This window comes from Mya arenaria, chromosome 3 (assembly GCF_026914265.1).
Source record: "Mya arenaria isolate MELC-2E11 chromosome 3, ASM2691426v1".
In the NCBI taxonomy this organism is placed as follows: Eukaryota; Metazoa; Mollusca; class Bivalvia; order Myida; family Myidae; genus Mya; species Mya arenaria.
In genome coordinates this window covers 1,022,193-1,043,712 of record NC_069124.1, presented here as the reverse complement: position 1 = coordinate 1,043,712, position 21,520 = coordinate 1,022,193, and the positions used below count along the sequence as shown (strand labels likewise).

At 37.0% G+C, this 21,520-nt stretch overlaps 1 protein-coding gene across 2 annotated transcripts; it reads right to left on the bottom strand.

The window, feature by feature from the left end:
- Positions 1-15,178: 15,178 nt before the first annotated feature.
- LOC128227017 (galactoside alpha-(1,2)-fucosyltransferase 1-like) lies at positions 15,179-21,239 on the bottom strand. Of its 2 annotated transcripts, none has more exons than XM_052937179.1 (3): positions 21,206-21,239; positions 16,582-17,351; positions 15,179-16,327 (listed from the first exon to the last, which is right to left on the bottom strand). In XM_052937179.1, the coding sequence occupies exons 2-3, from the start codon at positions 17,069-17,071 to the stop codon at positions 15,906-15,908; spliced, it is 912 nt and encodes a 303-aa protein (XP_052793139.1). In that variant the 5' UTR covers positions 17,072-17,351; positions 21,206-21,239; the 3' UTR covers positions 15,179-15,905. The 2 variants fall into 2 exon arrangements, with proteins under 2 accessions (XP_052793139.1, XP_052793138.1); XM_052937178.1 differs by lacking the exon at positions 21,206-21,239 and adding an exon at positions 19,222-19,471.
- Positions 21,240-21,520: the final 281 nt, after the last annotated feature.

The window sequence follows — 21,520 nt, the reverse complement described above, 5'->3', positions numbered from 1 at the left end:
GCTTCACTTGCTCTATGTCTACTTTGATAAACATCAGTTTTTTATCGGTCAACACCGGTTGTTCCTCTTTTTATGCCTTAGCGCTGCTCTTTATTTCTACTTCACTATTTCTTTTAATAAATATTTTGACTAGGTTTATGGGCGTCCCGACTAACCTGAATGAAAGCAATACATAATCTATACCTCTGAAAGAATTGACTCTTCAGGGATATCATCAGGTTCATCTCTGTGGTCATCATTAAGTTCATCCGGGCAATCGACCGGATATTAAAGATTCTTGTAGAATACTTTTTTCTACTTTTTCTACTCTTGATGTTCTATTCCTGAACCTAAATACTGGTATTTCTTGTTTTGGTAGAGCAATTACATTACAAATGTCCCTTTTGTATCGGTCTTCAAGCTCGTGCTTTACATCAATTGCTTGATGTTTCACTAATACTGAATCACCCACATCTACTTTCACGGCTTTCGCGTCGTAATATGACATTGCTTGTGTACTGCTTTACAGTTTCCCTTGTTCTTTATAGTCTATATTTAAGATCATTAACGTTTTCACAAACACTTGAGTTTCTTTCTTGATCTCTATCTATATCAAACCCTGCAACAATTGGAAGTTTCGGACTCTGCTAAACATCAATTCGAATGGTGTGTGTTTTGTTGTGTACTGAGGGGTACAATTGAAGGCCAAGAACAAGGGCGCTAAACACTTTTTCCTATATTTCTTATGCCACTTTTCCAACGCCCAAAGCATATCTAACGAAGTGCGGTTCATTCGCTCTGTAATTCCATTACCCATGGGGTGATATGGAGTTGTCCTTGTTTCGGTCAAGTTGGTGAGTACTTGCATCAGTTCACTTTCAAAATTAGTTCGCTGGTCCGAATTCATAAAAGTGAGTATACCATAATAAATTATGAATTGGTTGTAAAAGGCGTCTGGGATTTTCGCGGGTTGATTCAACGTTCTTTCTTAATGATATGAAAATGTTATATTAATTGAGCTTGCTACATGTCAATAAAGAATTGAATAAAGAAGGATATTTCTGAGGAAATTTTTAAATTACATTCATATAGTTTAGTCATTACTTGGTATATTCATTTGAGATGTTCATCATATGGATTGGAAAAAATGGTCAAATCATGTAAGTAAATTACGCAAATGTTCATGATTAGCTCTCCTATGCATTCCTTTATCAGTCTTTGGTTAGTGGCTGGTAAATTAGACAAGCCAAATGGCAATTTTTCATACTAATAAAAAGCCTGTGGCCCTCCTATGAATGCAAATATTTCCTTGTGTATGTCTTCTTCTTCATCGCAGTGATGATGTGCTTTCATTTTTTGTTGTGAAGTAATTACTGCCGTGTTATAAATAAAGAAAGTTCTTCATTTTTTGGCAAAACATAAGCTTCTATCACACACGTTTTGTTTAGCATCCGGTAATCAACACACATCCTCAGTTCTCCATTCCTTTTTTACAGCATGTACGGTAAAGCACATGGTGAATTTGGTTACCGTATAATCCTTGCTGCTAGTAGCAGCTCAGAGTGTTACCTAACTTCATTAATCGTCTTTCGTAGTATCCTCCTATGGGCTTGATTTAAGTAGTTTATCTATTCCATGTTTGATCATGATACAAAAAGCCTATGTATGTATCTGAAGTTGAAACTATATTTCTTTATTTCTCTAAATTGTATCTCCCTTAGTTGATCTAAAGTAAGCTTATTATGTTGTTTGGCTTATCAACTGTCACTGGCTGTATCTCACATAGTATGGCGATTTGTGCTATGGTTAATGTTTTAGTAGTCAAGTTGGATAAATGTACTCTAACTTCTTATACTCATGATGGATGACTGAATATGAAATAGCAAAGTAAGATGGTGAAATGGACAATTAAGATTACAGTATAATTGCAGGAGAAGCCTTATGGTCTAATTCCCTGTCAATAAAACCTTTCACATGAATATTTTCACTGGGCTTCACGTTGATCTCATCTGGCACTGCACTTTTTAAACTCCAATATAGTAGTGTTTTTGTTAAATTTTCGAGCTCTGACGACTATGCAATAAATTGATAATTACCATGGCACATATAACTTTGCTTTTGGAAGAAACTGGTCACAAAAATAAAATACGATCTTACACTGAAGGAAACATTTATACTCTATAACATTTTCACTGTTTTTAGTTAGAAACAACTTTTTTCTACCTTGTCTAAAAAAATCTCCCCTGAATATTGAATATTGACTGAGATATGCGTTCGTGTAGTTTGGTACCAAGTGAAATCTGTGCTTTTGATTGGTGGAAAAAGGTACCATATGCCATCTGGTGTATGCAAGAAGGTGCTATAAGACACATGGTACCTTTCTGCATTGCAATATTTTTGCACATTAGATATATTTTTTACGCAAAAAGGAGCCTTAAGGCATGTGGTACCTTATTGCATGAAATGATTCTAAAGCATTAGATACATATTGCGATGTAAAAAGCATCCATATGACTTGTGGTACCTTCTTGCATAAATTGATTTTAACTAAATAAGTTTACAAAGTGTGCAATAAGTGACCAAGTGGCATATGGTTCTTTTTTGTATAAATGATTGAGACTAAAATGTTAACATTCTACAATATAATAGATGTTTATATGGTACCTTTATGTACTGATAGCAAAACACAATTTTCTAATATTTAACAATGATAACTGTGATATCAGGTAACAAGTGTCCGGTAGGTTATTGTCACTTTTTGTGGGATAGGAAACACCAGATGTTGTTGACTTCACATTCGAGAAGTGTAATTTGTTCATAAGGACAGAAGATTAAGAAGGGAGATATGGATACCATAACAAATGTAAGTATTGTTTTCTGTCACAACAAATTTATCCGTTTTAATTTTGCATTGTGAAATGTATTATGGAATGTGTATTTGGCGTAATATACATCTAAATATTTCTTTATAAATTCAGTAAGGTAGTTATAACAAAATTATGTTTCAGTAAGATTACATGGTAAGATGAGGATATCTACTTTGCGACGCCTATAGCTAATTAAAGTGGTGTTACACAGAATTCAATATGTGGAGATACTATATCATCAAACATAACTATTCATGACGGGTCTGCTATACAGAGTTCCAATTCTGAAGACGATTTTTCATAAACAGATATACAAAGGTGTGAAGGACTGAGGTAACTGAGGTAACCTGTCAAATTAAAATTAATAGATCCAAGTGAAGAAGGTTACAAAGACATTGATCTTGATGAAACTTACAAACCAAGCAAGGATCATTTTACTTCCACTGATATAGAAAATGAGACTGTATTAGGAAACAATAAACGGAAAACAGAGCTTTTAGCGAGGCAATTCATGGAAGAAAATTCCGAAACATATCAAGATCTAGCAAATGAAGACTCGAATAAAAGAAGAGCGGGAAAGAACACAGAAAGATGCCCATCAAAAACTAATGAACATTATAACACTCTTATAAAATAAGAGATGCAAACAGACAATAAAATTAATAATTAGAGCCAATTGGAAAGAGCAAAGCGTATGAGTATAAAACTACATGAAGTGCAAACAATTGTACGACAGTCACACATATCACGACTGGATATCTTTCTTGTCAGCAATGAACTTAAGCGAGCTAACGTCCGTGGAGATGGAAACTGCTTTTTCAGAGCACCAAAAGAAAGATAAAATGAATTTATAACTGATGATGTATCAGAAAGAAGTAAAAACCTGTGTAACTTTATGTTGAAAACCAGTGAACATTCTGTTCGAACAAGCCCATAGGGTACCGCAGTTCACCAGAGAAATCAAAACGTTAAGAACAATCTTACAATCAGTGTTTCTACAAGCCAAAACAGGACCAATGTTTCGAGTGTGAATTATATAGAAGGTAGCAAGCAGATGGTTTTACTAATGAAAACTTTACCAAATAATACGAAGAACTTTAGTTAAATGAAGTAAAAGAAATAGAAGAGAAGGGAAAGGTCAAAGAGAGAGCAAAAACTTTTAGTAGTGTTTACGTTGAAACGTTGGACTCACAAGCAGTGCTTAGGCCTTACAGCTCTCTTTTCAAAAGTCAGTGAGCTAAACTACTGTATTAAACTATGTGACCATTTGACCATTTATTTGTTGCGAAATAAACAAGTATTTGGTCACCGTTGGAACAAGACCCAGTGCAAACGAGGCTCCTCTGAGGTAGCTACATGTCTCATAAAAACACTATGTTAGTTCGTTAAAAAGGTTATGTTCAAGAGAGTGTGTACATCTCTGACAAAACAGAAACCAGTATGTAACGCTTTCTGTTCAAACATACAAGTACCACAACCGAAACCCCTTAGTCACAAGTTCCCGGTGTCAGGACAATCTCAAATGGAATGTGATTCTGTTCACACAACTATAAAAACAGCAAAACATGTCTGTGTTTGTTCGTCGAAATGGATTACACGGAAGACACAGCTGTATGTTGTGGTTCCAATCAAATACAACCATTGGGTAGACTACAATCAATGTGTAAAAAATACTGTCCAAACTTAAAAGTGTCAACCTCTGGTATGCGCAGAAAGTGGCTACATGTTAAATTGAGTTAGGTAAGAAAATCCTCACCCAAAAGTGTATTTGTGAACTATTCATTTGAAATAGACTCATTTCTAGAGATAGCTATACCAACCATAACAAAGTAGACGGAAACGTTGGCCTTTGCCCAAAGGAGATCGTTTCATCACCTCTCACTTAATGTCAGCATAACAAACATAGATGTTGTGCCAGTCATCAGACGATGAAGATATTGATGTTGAATAAACATGAGTATTTCAAAAAGAACAGATTCATTTTTTATACTGGAAAATGCTTTCTGTTTGTAGTAGAACTATTTATGGTATAAGCTTCATGTATAATTTCTGTGCGGAAAAGATGGAACACTATCTTGTGTATACATATAATCAGTATGCAATGCAAAACTGTTTACATGTGTAATAATTATGATAAACGTTAGTACATTATACTGAACTGAAATTAATAATCATGATACATAGCCTTGTTCTTTGTAATATAGTTCAAATGTTTGCACCATAATTGAATTTTTATAACGTTTGCAATACTTTAATACTATAAATATAATCACTTATATTTGACATATTGTACCAAATGTTGCAATATTAAAAATCAATGAACATTTCTTATGTTTGTGTTTGACATTTTTCAAAAATGCTTTTATATTTATGTAGCAAGGTGCATATTTCAGTATTTTATTAGTTTGTGTGTTTGGTATGGTTCTATATCGTATATCGTTTTGTATTGTTTGTGTATCGTCGTGTTTAGTGTTGTGCTACGTGGTTATTGTCCTCTGTGCGTTACTGTCCGTCAATGTCCGTCTTTGTCCGAGTGCGTCAGAGCGTGATTACTGGTTATGCGAGTTTATCTAAATTTATAGAGTGATTGATTGGTTTATAATGCCTTTTTCCCTTTTTCCCGCTTCATTGCACACGCCCTTATTTATATATACACATAAATCATTCCGTTCTGAATCATCATCGACGCAAGTCAAGATTTCAATTGTAACAGTTGTTACTATATTCTTACTTATTTAATATTCGCTCTTATCTTTGAGCTCAAATATTCATTCATATTTAATTAATATTTAGACGTGCCTGGTAAGTTTATTGCTCATAGTTCTTAGAATGTTTTATGTATTTAACCGCGAAGTCTCCCTTGATATATTTACCGATCACTGTCCATTGTCTTTGTATTTTGTGCTATTAATAATATGATTATGTTAGCATATTCTTTTTATATGTTTTATTATATGTTTTAGGTTTCGTTCGACAACGTATAAATAAATATTTTCGAACTCCGAAGTTGAGTGGTTTTGTCTTGGCACACCCACGCTACAAATGGCTCCCCGATCGAGGTTGGCGTAGTCCAGAGCCAGGCCGTCGTGTCCTCCAGACCAGACGTTGAGGGGATTTTGTCTGCGTTTTGACGCCCAGAAGAGGTCGAGAAGCCCAGCAGATCCGCCGGCACCTCCGTATTGGTATACCTCCCCGTCCCTTTCCCCACCCATCCTCCCTGCTCGTGCAATATACCCCCCAGTCCTTTCCACCACCCATCCTCCCTGATCGTGTAGTATATTTCGCGAGAGACACTAATCCTGTTTTATTTACATTTTATCTGTCAAATTTGACAGTTATCAGCTGATCGCGTGTCACGTGACAGAAGAGGAGCACCGCGTATGGATTTCTGTGTGTTTTGTCTGTGAAATATATGTTATTTGTAATTGTGGATTGTATTTTTGTGTGTGTGTGATTTTTTTCGTTGAACCGTGAGTACCCTTATTTTATACATAACTTTGTAAGTTTTTGATATTTTGGCTGTAACTATTTTTTTTCCTTTTGAGTAAACCGGCTAGTTGACATTTATAAAGTGAAAATAGCGTGACCTAGATTTTTTTGGATTACTTTTTGGATTTATTGCTTTATTTACGGTAAGAGTACATATATTTTTGGTTTATTTCATTTCATTTGGTATTGATTTTGTCTGTTTTGCTTGAAATTGTAACTGTCATTTTGTACTTTGTCAGTCATTTTCATTTGTGACATAATTTCACGACCCGGTATTTGTTTTGACAGCTAAATTTATAGGTTTAATTAATTGTACACACGGCTCCTTTTGAATTGCTTATCTATTGACTGTGCTTTTAATGTTTTGTTTTGTGTAAACTTGCTTGCTTTACTTGTGTCATAAATTAGTATTTCTGTGCTTTATTTGCTTCATTATTTTCATTTTGCTGGGTTATTGTGATTTTGCCTGGCTTTTGCATATATTTTGGTTGCATACATTGCTTTGCTTAATTTTACACGCTTACAATTATTTTATACATGCTTTACACTTAGTTTAGCACATTAGTTTAGATCATATTTATCATTAGAAAACTTAAGTGTATTTATTATTGTGTTTTCCAATCCTTCACACATATTACACATATAAATTTAAACTACACATATACACATTACCCCTGCTTTAACCCAACCCAAATTTCCCCTTGCGTGACCGGTTAAGTGTGCTTGGCAAGTTACTGTATTCATTTGCATAGTTGTTTGTTTATTTGTTTCTTGTGTGTTTCTGTGATCTTTGTTTCTGTGTTCTTTGTACATTATATGTTTCATAATTTGACCTGTCAGACTAGGTTATAAATATTTGCCCTTTTTCATATAATATTCCTACTTTATTTCCAGTTTTCCCTGTGATTATTTATATTTCAGAGTGTGATCTCAGTTTTGATTAATTTGAGATTCTGAAATCATTTTATTAAGTCATTTGAATTAAAGTTTAACATTCACATACATCAATAGGATAAGTTCAATTTATTTATTTCAATTAATCAACTTTGAAATTTATTTTCATCATAAATAATTAGACTTAATTTACACACATTAAAATTTAATTACACATACAGTACACATATAGTTTTACACATCCGTTGATATTTTTTTTTAATTGAAGATATACATTAGCATTTGTTAATAATTCACTGGTGAGCATAGCACATTGTGATCACTAATACACTCATAGTCACACACGGTGTAGTGGATCATAGCCGCTTTCTGTTTTATTAATTTATTTTTGTTTTTCTTTGCCCTTTCTTTTCTACTGTATTTTCTGTACATCATTTCTTCATTCTGGGTTTGTTATACCTTCTGTTGTTGTTGCTTTCTGTCACCATGAGTGACGAAGAAGCCCCCATGTCCGAGGAGAAGCTTGGTGCAGTTGGTGGTGATATGTCATACCCATCTGAAGCTGAAATGTTACAGTTGCTGTCCAGCAAGTATAATATTACACCTAAGCTTGCCCCTCCCATTTTTGATGTTAAGCCCAAACCTCTTTCAGGTTCTAATGTCAAGCCAAAGCCCCAACCATTGATGTCCCTTTTGACCCAGCCTTCCACGCCGCCATCTTATTTTGCTTTTACACCTTCTTCCTCTATGGCGACTAAGGCACCGAAGATCCCACCGTTCTCGGGTGATGATCCTACGCCTAAGTCAGAGATCAATTTTTATGAGTGGCGCCATGAGGTGCGGTGTCTGACGAAAGACGCTTCTTTGTCTTCTTCCTTAGTGCTGCAAGCTATCAGGTCTTCATTACGGGGTACAGCTCGTCGTTTACTAGTTTCACTTGGTGAAAATATTACAGTAGACACGGTACTCCGGAAGCTTGAAGTGAATTATGACGAACCTTCTCAAAAGTCTGTATCTATGAAGGAGTTTTTCAATTTGGCTCAAAGACCAGATGAGTCTGTCACATCTTTTGGTTGTCGGCTCGAGTCGGCTTTGACGCAAGCTTTTGACAGCGGCCGCATCCCATCGACAAATCGTAATGAACTGCTTTGCGAAAGACTATGGTCTGGTTTGCGCACAGAGATGTTGCGCACAAACACACGCCACAAGTTAGACGCAGCAGCAGATTATGACGCGTTTCTCCGGGATGTCTGGCAGGTTGATAAAGAGCTGTCCCTTTCTTTACCTAAGTCCAAATCCCCCCATGCTTCTAGCCAACAGCAATCTATGCCCCCCAGTGCTCAGCACCCAAACTTTGATAAGAAGCTTTCTGACTTAGAGCAACGGCTCAATTCCCGGATATCTTCTGTCCAGTCTGGTGTTGATAAAAAGTTTTCTACTATTTTACAGCGCCTGGACACTCTCACACTTTCGCCTGATGTTAGTGTACCCCCACCCCAATACATTCCTCCTTTGTTTTCCCCTTCCCAGGCAGCACCTCCAAGATCGCATGGTTACGGCCCTCCGACACCCAATGTTTACTCAGGTGGTAACCGTGGTTCCCAGCGTGGTAGAGGTGGTGGCCGCCATTCTTCTTTTGGTCAGTACCCTAGTCACCCAAACTTTTAGCCGCCCCTGCCAGTGGCCACCCAGGGGTTGGCGCCGTTTTCGGCCAGTCTGTTAGTGTTTCTGATCTTGTTGGTGCGTCCAATACATCCAATGTTGTCGTTGATTCAGTTCCTGCTATAGGTCTGATAGACAGTGGTTCCATGGTCACTACTATTAGTGATACTTTCTTTAGGTCTTTGCCTAGTAAGCCTCCTTTGAAAGAATTGTCTGATTTGAATATTGACATAAATGTAACTGTTGCCAATGGTAACAAACTTGCCATTTTTGGGTATATTGAAATCACTCTGGCTGTTCCTGATTTGAATTTTGAACTTGATGTTCCAGTGCTTGTAGTTCCCGACACTGGCAGTCATCCGGTGATTGTGGGCACCAATATCATTAGAAGTTGTACGTCAGCGTCTGCTGCACACGCCCGTCCATTGCCTGATTCTTGGCAATCAGCCTTTGATGCCCTAGTCTGTAAACCTATTACAGTAAAGTCTACTTATGAGCATACTGTAGAACTTGGTCCTTATGAGTCTGTTACCCTTAACGGAATTGCCAGAGGTCTTAAACATGATGTTCAGAAGATTGTTACTGAGAACATTTCTCCTGATAGCCCATACCTTGTTAGACCCCATGTTTTGAAGGCCCCCCACCATGGTAATTATGTCAAGGTCCCTGTTAGGTTGTGCAACATGACTGCCAAACCCGTCTTTATCCGGCCAAAGTCAGACATATGCGTTGTAGACGAGGTCAAGGTCGTTGACAATCTTGCTTCTTCACTTCCTTCTTCCTCTTCTTCTTCTTCTAGTCTTGACCCAGTTGACGATCTTGGTGTCAAAATCGACATCGGTAACTTGTCACCAGATCAGATTCTGCGGGTTCGCCAAATACTTGGTAATTGGCGTCATATCTTTTCTACCGGCCCTACTGATCTTGGCTGTTCCAATATCGTCAAACATAAGATAGTTCTTACCAATGACACGCCCTTTAAATAACCATACCGCAAGATTCCACCAGGAATGTATGAGGAGGTACGTCAACATCTTAAAGATATGCTTGACTGCGGTGCGATTCGCGAAAGTGATAGCCCGTACTCCTCTAATGTAGTTCTTGTGCGAAAGAAAGACGGCTCATTGCGTTTTTGTCTGGATTTCCGTATGTTGAATTCCAGGACACGTAAGGACGCCTATATGCTGCCAAGGTTCGATGATAACGTCGACACTTTGGTAGGTTCCAAGTTCTTCTCCAAACTAGACTTACGCTCAGGTTACTGGCAAGTCGAAATGGAAGAAGAAGACAAGCACAAGACCGCATTTTCTGTAGGCAATCTTGGCTCCTTTGAGTGCAACCGAATGCCTTTCGGTCTGACGAACAGTGGCGCTACATTTCAGCGTCTTATGGAGAAATGTATGGGCGATTTAAACCTCAGAGAATGTCTTGTTTTCATTGACGATATCCTTATCTTTTCTGACTCTTTCGAAGAACATTTGTCCCGTCTCCAATCTGTTTTTCAACGCCTCCATTCTCATGGTCTTAAACTAAAAGGCTCAAAATGCGAGTTCTTTAAGTCGTCAGTTACCTACCTTGGCCATGTTATCTCGGCCAATGGTATTTCCACTGACCCGGACAAGACATCTGCAATTTTTGATTGGCCCGTCCCTAAGAATGTCCAGGAGTTGCGTAGTTTTTAGGGACTGCTGGTTTCTACCGTATGTTTATACAGGGTTACTCTAAGATAGCCCATCACCTTAACCAACTCCTCGAAGGGCACGGTTCCACCAAGTCCTCTAAGAAGTCTAGGAAATCTAAAAGAAATTCCCCAGCCCCGTGGCCCTGGTCCGACGCCCAGCAACATTCTTTTGATCTTTTAAAGACTAAACTTACTTCTTCTCCCGTCCTAGCTTTCGCTGACTTCAGTCAACCCTTCATCGTCCATACAGACGCGTGTGGGACCGGTTTAGGCGCAGTTCTTTTACAGGAGCAGGATGGCGAGGAGAAGGTGATCGCTTATGCGAGCCGAGGTCTTCGGGCAGGTGAGCGGAATTACCCTGCTCATAAGCTAGAATTCCTCGCGCTCAAATGGGCTGTCACCGACAAGTTCCACGACTATTTGTTTGGTAACACCTTCACTGTTTTCACGGACAACAATCCATTGACTTATGTTTTGTCGTCTGCGAAGCTTGACGCGACAGGTCACCGCTGGGTGGCGGCCTTGTCTGCGTACAACTCCGATATTGTTTACAAGTCCGGCAAATCTAATAACGACTGTGATGGTTTGAGTCGTAAGCCACAGATGTTTTCTGAAGCTGTCAAAGCTATTTGTCTGACAGCTACTACTTCTTTTGCTGCTGTTGAGAGTCTTTCTTGCGATAGTGACGCAGTCCTTGGAGATGATATTTTTTCAGATACTGTCCCAGTTAATCCTGTCGATTGGGTGCAGGAGCAGGCCAAAGATGCTGATGTTTCCTGAGTTGTTTCCATCCTGCGGTCCGGTTCTCGGCCGAGGGGGGAGGAGTTATCTCGAGAAGTCCGTTGTCTACTCCGTGACCTTTCATCTCTTTCTCTTGATAATGGTATACATTACAGAACCGCTACCGTGGATGGTGAGCAGGTCCGTCAGTTAGTTGTTCCTGCTGCTTACAGGTCTGTTGCTTTTCGTGGTATCCACCATGATGTCGTTCATCCTGGCGTCGACAACATTCTATGGCTCCTCCGCCAACGCTTCTTTTGGCCTGGTATGGAATCCTTTATTAAGGATCATGTTTCTTCCTGTCTATCTTGTGTCTGTAGGAAGACGCCTGTGGTACCACGCGCAGAACTCGTACCCATCAACACCACACGACCGATGCAGCTTGTATGCATGGATTTCTTGAAGCTCGAGAGGTCCAAGGGTGGGTACGAGGATGTCCTTGTCATAACGGACCACTTCACTCGTTATGCTAAGGCGATTCCGTGTCGCAACCAAATGGCAACTACCACCGCCAAGGCCCTATATGAGCACTTAATTGTGCATTACAGTTTTTCCGAGCAATTGCATTCTGATCAAGGGCGTAATTTTGAGTCTAAGGTTATTAAAGAGTTATGTACTATTGCGAATGTCCGCAAAACGCGCACTACACCTTTTCACCCTATGGGTAATCCTTCTGCAGAACGTTTCAACCGCACTCTTTTACGTATGCTTGGCACGCTTAACGATGATCTTAAGGCCAACTGGAAAGATTACCTTCCAGCCCTTGTTCAAGCTTACAACGCAACTAAAAGTTCTTCTACAGGTTTCTCCCCACATTTCCTGATGTTCGGCTGGCATCCCCGTTTGTCCGTTGACGCTTTTATGGGCACCAGTCCGGGTAACCTTGCTGACTCTAATTATTCCAGCTACGCCACAAGGTTACAGAAACGTATGCACTATGCATACAAGGTTACCAGAGAGGCCGCACAAAAGCGAGCCAGCCAGAACAAGGCCCACTATGACCGTCGTGTTCACGAGAATAAGCTTGTCGTTGGTGATATCGTTTTGGTCAGGAATGTCAACCTCCAAGGAAGGCAGAAGCTCGCCATCCGATGGGAACGTAGCCCCTACGTTATCGTAGACGTTCCGTACGATGGTCAGCCGGTGTACAAGGTTCGCCTGGAGTCCGGCAACGGACCTGTAAGAACATTACACCGGAACATGCTTCTCCCTCCTCAGTCAATTCCCACTGACGAGGAGTCACCTGCACCTCAACCTGTCCCAAAAGCCAGACCGAGGACCAGAGCAGCCCCTGTTGACAAGGAGTATGATGGCGACACTAGCTCGGATGAGTCAAGTTCCTCCGCTGTCTATATCATCCCACAGCGTCGAGGTCTCCGTCGTTTCAGTTCTTCTCAACCGCCCACACGCGTCAATTCTTTAGCCCCGTCCACTCCTGTCCAAACCCCGCATATTGTCGCTCCACCTACGCCCAGTCCTGTCCCGTCCTTACGCACTCCTGACCCAGTTATTTCTAGACTTAGTCCGAGTCCTGTTACTCCCATACCCGTGCCCAGGCCGCGACGTACTAAACGTCCACCTGATAGGTATGGCGAGTGGGCTTATCAGCAAACAGCTGAATTCTTTGTTTGAGACTAAGTAGATTGAGTAGGCTTATGTATGAGTTGTACTGCTCTCATTATAGCATTTCAGGTAGTTTTCACAACAGTATTAGTAGTTTTATTATTATAGCGCAGTGTACTATGGTTTTACTCATTATAATATTCATATTGCGTTACAGGCATTTTCATTGCGAAGTGACTGCTGCCCTTTGTGACATATATGTATTAACAATTGTATCTGTTTGAGATATACTCTATTGTAATTGCCACATCCTTTGTCTCATGTTTTATATACAATACTTAAGCCTTTGCTATACATTATGAGATTTTATTCTTCTCGTAATATTATTTGAATACACTATCGTTGACACTTAATATTGATATCTATCATATTTCATTTCCTTGAGATAAAGTTATTTACTCTCTTTACCCGGAAAGTATGTTTCCTGAATGTAGGGTACATTCCAACCAGGAGGGGGAGTATGTAGCAAGGTGCATATTTCAGTATTTTATTAGTTTGTGTGTTTGGTATGGTTCTATATCGTATATCGTTTTGTATTGTTTGTGTATCGTCGTGTTTAGTGTTGTGCTACGTGGCTATTGTCCTCTGTGCGTTACTGTCCGTCTATGTCCGTCTTTGTCCGAGTGCGTCAGAGCGTGATTACTGGTTATGCGAGTTTATCTAAATTTATAGAGTGATTGATTGGTTCATAATGCCTTTTCCCCTTTTTCCCGCTTCATTGCACACGCCCTTATTTATATATACACATAAATCATTCCGTTCTGAATCATCATCGACGCAAGTCAAGATTTCAATTGTAACAGTTGTTACTATATTCTTACTTATTTAATATTCGCTCTTATCTTTGAGCTCAAATATTCATTCATATTTAATTAATATTTAGACGTGCCTGGTAAGTTTATTGCTCATAGTTCTTAGAATGTTTTATGTATTTAACCGCGAAGTCTCCCTTGATATATTTACCGATCACTGTCCATTGTCTTTGTATTTTGTGCTATTAATAATATGATTATGTTAGCATATTCTTTTTATATGTTTTATTATATGTTTTAGGTTTCGTTCGACAACGTATAAATAAATATTTTCGAACTCCGAAGTTGAGTGGTTTTGTCTTGGCACACCCACGCTACATTTATTTTACATTCAGATCCCTTTAAGTTTCATTTTTTATATAACTGCCAGATTGTTCATTTCATACATTATTTTGGGCATTATTATGCCAAGTTTCCATAATTTTGTGTGTTTTATTTACTGATGGTTCAATTGTTATATGCTTTGCTGTGTTTTATTAATTTGTATTGTGCAGAAATTAACGCAGATATCATTCCTGTGTTGTGTTTATAACATTAAATGTGTATTTTCCATATTTTCTGTGATAAACTAATTTATTCTCATTTTTGTTCAGATAGCTTGAAAAAATGTACATCAGTAGCTTTATTGTGGTAATCTTAACCAGGATTACCATTATTATTTTTATTAACCTTTAAATATGCACAATTTTGTTTTTAGATTAACTGAATTTATCGATTTATAGCCGACAGTCAGTTTTGTATGCAAAAGCGACAACTGCTACACGTTCAGCTTACAGGTCATACAGCAATAACCTCCAACATTTATCATGCTAATATTACTTTTATGTAATGTCAAACTTTGTGTTTTCAATAACTTTGTACGAAAAGATTACTTTTAAATGGTTTTAAATTAAAGGTTCATTTAAGTAAGTTATGTTTTTAATGGAAGATCAGGTTTCTTTATACTTATGGTAAATTTCCGTTTCGGTACAAATGCTTTCCGGAAGGGAAGGTGACCAGGTTTTTATTATTGCTAGTGTCAGTGTTTCCCAGGCGTGTATGTTCCGTTATGTATGATTTGCTTTAGTGTAATTGAGTTTAACTTCCCATTAATCCTGTCATGGCAGTGAACACTGTCTCGGCATCATAGAACCAAAGCCCCGTCCCGTCTGTTGTTATTGTTTGTAGACAGAAATGCATCGCACTACCGCTTGCATACAAATGGAAAACAAGGTGCCGTGTTAATTTTGCTTTACTCGGATATTTATCTACAGTCAGTTGACCGCAAACACAGAATTCTTTTCTATTCTGAAGGAAAGTACAAACAGTGCTACAAAATCTCATTAATAGTCCGCAAAAAACCCATCACTTACCAAGAAGGTTTCATCACTCTGCATATTAATAAAGGAAATCGTCCCTACAATTTTCATGTACACTTACCCCACCCGTTACTGCTGAAAAAGTGCAGAATGCAACTACAGCTGATATGATTACTGTAGTGATTGACACCATCTAAACTACAACAAATGTGCATTATCTCTGTGGTCTGAATTTTAAACACTTGTTTTTTAATACCAGTATAAATAAAATCCATTGAGCGTGGCGATTGTTTACACACACGTGATCTTGTGCTGTGACCTGTGACTTGCGGAATAATTGTTAAAATTGTATCGAATACATTTGTATTGAGATATTCTTTTTTTGGCACATTAATACACTAAAAACTGTACCGATGTCAATATGGAAAAAAATAGTTATCCTCTTTTTTATATGTATTTGATATATTCTGGTGAAATATGTCAAAATCATATTTGAACAACAGGGTTATTCACTTAGAGGATTTCGCCATACACAAACCGCATCGAGTGCACAACAATATTATTTATAAGATATTTTAGGGCAATTAAACCATGTGATGAAAGGCCTTTGTATATCCCACTGCGTTTGAAATCGAAAACAAATACTAATAAACAACATTACAAAGAATAAAAAAAGATGCAAACACTGGATATATGAAACTGTAAATATACATGGTTTACAGTTTTTTTGTAATCAGGGGTATTTTAAATATGATTCCTCGAACAGAAATGTGTCTTCGACCCAAAATGAGTGGTATTTCATTGATCAGTTTCAAATGGTTTAATCTTCGCCAAGACCAGTCCATTCCGTTAAATAATAATCGTCTCTTTTTATTCTATGGTCCAACCAGCTGCCTTTAGCCGGAAATCCATTGTGATAAACAACCTTTCCACCAGATAAATAAGCTCCCCACCAACCAAATGTTCCAGAAGTTATAACAACATTTTTGCACGACATCAATAATGCAAAATCGTCTATGGCTTCCTTAAATGGGCTGAAAACAACGTTCTCACCTTTAATAGATTCCTTACACCACGACATATCGTCGGACAAAATAACAAAGGTGATATTTTTAAATGTATGTAGAAAATAGTTCATGGAAACATTTATGAACGTATAATCAATTGGGTTGTACCCAAGGTTGATGTGTTTCTTCTTTAATAGATCTCCTCTTCGTACATGCATACATACAACTTCGTCGTCTGAAAATACCAAAATAGCATAAAACATATGTTCAAATGATATTCTGTATGGTTCAAATTTAGGAAGTATTTCAGTATTAATTTGAAACATCAGTAGTTGTTACTATTTCTGTTTAGTAAACCTTCAAATGCAAGAAGTTTGAAAAAAAATGAGGCCATATGGTTTAACCAGCTTTCTAAACATAAAGTATCCAAACTTACTGATGATTCATCAATAAAAGATTTCGAAAACAACCGGTGGAAAGCCAACTTACATGGTGAAATTGACCGTAATAGATCTTCCGCACGCTTTCGTCTTTCAAACTTCATCGTAAACAATTCGTGAATTATATCGTCTGAAGAATTAAAATAACGAAATGATTGTAAGTAGCCTGAAATAGTCCAGTTCATATTGTCGTCGATATCTTCAATTTCATTAAGATACTTCCCAAAACCTTGTTCCTTCATTTCAGATTGGTGAATATATTTTGAAACCTCAATTGAAGTTGGCAAGTTAAACCATTTATTTATTGGAATTGTAGATGGTATAATCGGGATAAGTCCACGTTTTTGTGCAATTCCTAATAACGAAGCAACCTGGAACATTTGATTGCCAGTACGTCCCATTATATTTTTCATTGTAACAAAGGTACAGTTATTGCATATCCATGGACATTTTTCATATGTTCCGTTAAATGTACATTTTTTTGTTGTGCTGTACTTGTGTTCCAATTTCCTCCATGTTATGTTCATCTTTGTGAACATAAATGCTTGAAAGCAATCAACGGCTTCCGTCACCGAATGTATTTCTAAGCTTTTGTTACATAATGAAATATCACTTTTTATAATTGCATCAATGCAACAATCCTCATTTTAATGTTACTGTTTCTTGATGGGGTAAAATTGACAGTGATCAAAAATAAACAAAAATAAATTATCAAAATGATAATCAACCCAAGAGTAGCTAGAACTATCCGTATAGTATTCATTATTGTTTACACACAACGCATCTTGCATTTGGTCAGTTGCTCTGAGTTATGATTACCTGCAATGAGAGTAAACATCAATAATACTTTTTGTCAGTACAAAATATCAATATTTATATGATGAAAATAACTACAGAAAAAATTCCAGTTGTCAAACCATGCATCAATAATTTCTAAAAAAAACCCATATAAGCCTTATAAAAAAAACACGTGTCGACTTGAAAAAAACAATAAAGGCCTGATCATCGGTTCGAGTATCATCGTACTGGGTGTCAGATGAGCCACAAAGCAGCCACGTCTGTTGTTCTATTAATTTACACAAATAAATAGTAAATATGCTCTAAACTTTGTAAAGGTACTTTGGTAAAGCTTTTTGCAGAACAGGCTTTGCCATAAACTGAAAGTATAAAACATACTCTTTCTGTGTAAAGGGTGCGGTTATTAAAAACTTAAATATTTTCCTTTTAACTGTACGATGGAAACACGGACTATACAATTTATTGTTCTGTGTTTCTGGTTTGTGAATATTGATTTTTCCGTTCTTTGTCATTGGCGTTTAACTTTATCATCGAAAGGATGTTTATCGGTAGACTTTTGACTACCTGACTTGTTGCTTCAGTTTACCCTAATTTAAAAGTTGTATAAACATTTCGAATGAAAAGGAATTTTGATATTAATTAAACAAGCTTCCATGATTTATAGCATGGCATCATTCTCTCGTGAAAGCTTATATCTTGGATTATTTTAGTTATACAGTAAATAGTAAAATTAATTTAATTTGATGCATTTAATAAACTTATAGTTTTAAACATTGTGATCAACCACACTATTAACAAATATTCCTAGCGCAACATAATTGCATGCAAGCACATACGTTTAAGCAGTATGTCGAGACTTGATTAATATTAAAGAAAACAATCATTCGACAAGCTAATAAACTTTCATTAGACATTCTGAAAATTGAAATCAAGAGGGCCATAATGACCCCAAAACGCTAACCTAACCAAAGGGCCACAACTCTGTGGAAAAGCATTAATAAAAATGTTGCAATTCAAACATAGCTTTACTGATGACGATGCATTGTTTTATATTTGTAAAGGGTCATGCAATGAAGCTACCTGTAAAGTTTCATTGAATTTGGCCTAGTAGTTTCAGAGATTATTTTAAAGCAAACCAGTCAGTCGGCCATTTTGTTGTTGGTGTTGTTGTTGTATTTCAATCTCAATGCCTTGTTGTATTTTTGTAGTGGGTCATGCAATGAAGCTTCCTGTAAAGTTTCAGTGAATGTTTTTTTTAAAGCAAAACAGGAAGTTGACTAGATAGTTGTTGTTGTTGATCAATCACGACCCCTTGTTTTTTTGTAGAAGGCTACCCAAGGAAGCTTCCTGTAAAGTTTCATTGAATTTGAACTGGAGATGCTTTTCAAAGCAAAACAGGAAGTCGGCCATGTTGTTGTGGTTGTTGCTAATTAATTGTGACCTCTTGTTTAAATTTTGTAAGACACCCAAAGAAGTTTCCTGTGGAGTTTCATTGAAGTAGGCAGTTTCAGAGGAGATGTTTTTAAGCAATTGTTGACGGATTGACGGACGGACTGACTGACTGAAGGACAGACGACGGACAAAGATCGATCACAATAGCTCACCTTGAGCACTTCGTGCTCTGGTGAGCTCAAAATGCTGTTTGCGCTTAATTTAAAACGAATTGTTCGTTTTAAATACTGTGTATATTATGTTGTTTAGCTCCAATATATATGCAAAAAGCTACAGAAACATGCTCAGTAGCAAACAGTTTAAACATAAACCCGGGTTAGTGGCAATGGGCAAACGCCAAAGACATAGAACACAAATTAACATAAATTAACATAACTTTAGTTGAACGAAAGGTTCACGTTCAACGCCTTCATACAAAGAACAGAAAAGCGTGTTTTACCTTGAGATTTCCAGATATCCAAAGTCAGTTATTACAGCAGAAATGAATGTATTTAAAGATCCTTTTTATACAAAGACTACTTCATTAATAGTGTTTAATTTCAAATGCTATCAAATTTCAACTTTAATTTATTTATCTATTCCAATTGGTTTCCAAATCCATTATATGTAAACACGAATGTTTTAAACCAAACCGTACTGTTATTTCAAAATGACAATCTATATACATTAAATTTACAGGCATATTCTAAGCTTAAGTTTATACCAAATTAACCGAGTTATTACACATTCTGTACAAATTTGTCTACTTTAACTTTCCACCATCGTATGGGCGATTAAACTTCAATAATCTTTTAATTGCTTTGCCATTTACACTCAGTGTAACCCGATGCAGTGCCTTTTGTGATCTCATTGATGTCCATGCGATTCTGGTAGTTGAGTTCAATAAGCAAACATAATCAACATATATTAAAAGAAACAACATTAATCACGTTGTCCTGTTCATTATGCATCTGCACAATGCCTCAAGTTTGTTTAAGTTACTTTTATTGACATTGATTTTATTTAGATTAAATGCGAAATGACATGAAATTTTAATAAAAGTTACAAAATGGGACGTATGGTGTTGTGCGGTTGAAGGTGAAGATGAAGTTGAAGTGCAAATTAGAATATCACTTCAGTTAAAAAAACGTTCATTAGATTGAAACGTTGATGTTAATTAGAAAGCAAGTAGTTACAGATAATTATGCAGAAAGTGGAAATGCGTTACCTAAACGTTTTTACATAACTTTATCTACTACACATAGTCAAAACGTCTTCAGTGAGTATCGGGTTTTATTTAATGAATGGTAGCTTTAGTAAATAGCAATCGCCGAATTCTACTTAGCATCTGACTGTTTACAACTTTAAATCAGTTGAACTTAATAACATAATTATGAGATTTTCTTTAAAACATAGAGGTGCAATCTTTTTTGGAATTGAAAACTCTTTAAAGAAAATAGCCACCGACTTCCTTTGAGGGGGTTTCATAAGGCCTTGTTGAATTATGAAATGACGCCTGTCCGCAATGATCTGCTCTCCGATTGTCCTTATTCATACACGTCTTGCGAGTATATACATAAATATTTCCACATAATTATTCTTTTTTCAGTACAAATTGTTGCACCATATTTAACAAGATTGCTTTAGATTCCATTTCAAGAAACCTGCTCACAGTAAAACGTTTCAGCCAACTCCGTTGTATTGTCTCAATTATCTACATACATAGATGAAAAAAGTAATTATATTCATTGGAGAAGTTTTGTCATTTATTTAATTCATTTTTATTTAAAGTCTTATAATGTTTTAGTGATTAAATGTTGTTGATTTGTATGCATATCAGAATAACTTTTGACCATTTTTCACCTCTAAATTATAAAAAAATGCATTTATCGCAATAACAAAATGCAACAAAACCGAAAGCAAATCTAAATTTAGTGCGCTCAACGTCAAGGCGAAATTCGGATGTCATGTGACTCTTTGAATGTCTGTGTTGCTTTATATTAGTTGTGTTATAATTTGTTATTAATAAGCATCGTTTGGACCTACGGGACTTGATCAGACTCTATCAGTTATATACCCCATTCGTTTTTTCTCTCTAATTATTTAATCCTAAGTGGCACTGAGACTTTAAACTCTTAGTTAGTATGAATTGAATTTAGTTTAGTGGCATGTAAATCAACTTCTATCTAGAATAACTGAATGTTAGGTCAATATTATCGCTGAATCTATGCATAGTGTATATTCATGTATTTCAAATAAAGCAAGAGTGAGAGATACTTTTCATTCAGGTTGTTAACCAGATATAACCTTTTCCAACGAAAACTTCAGGGACAAGCCCAATAGTCAAACATTTAGATTTAAACTCTGTTTAGGGAAACAAGGCATTTGACGCAATGTTAAGTCTATTTCCTAATAAGGTGCTAGGAAAGCAGGCAGTTCGTTACCTTTGACACCACAATGGTTTTAATGCCACGACCGACTATGTTACTCCACCCGAATTCGTTGTACCGAGCAGTTTCTGCAAGGCAATCAGGATCGCCGGAAGTTCCCTCATTCCCGCTATGATTAAGGCCCGCCAGAATAGCAAAACGGCCAACCTATCATTTATAAACAAGTATACTCGGTAGAACTGTCCGTACCTCGGAATTCAGCTAAGATTTTGGTCAAACACAACTTCTTTTCTAATTTGGAATGTCCCTGGCATAAAATCAAAACTTGACGGTTCAGATTTTTTTTAATTGTCTCTTATTATGACTTTC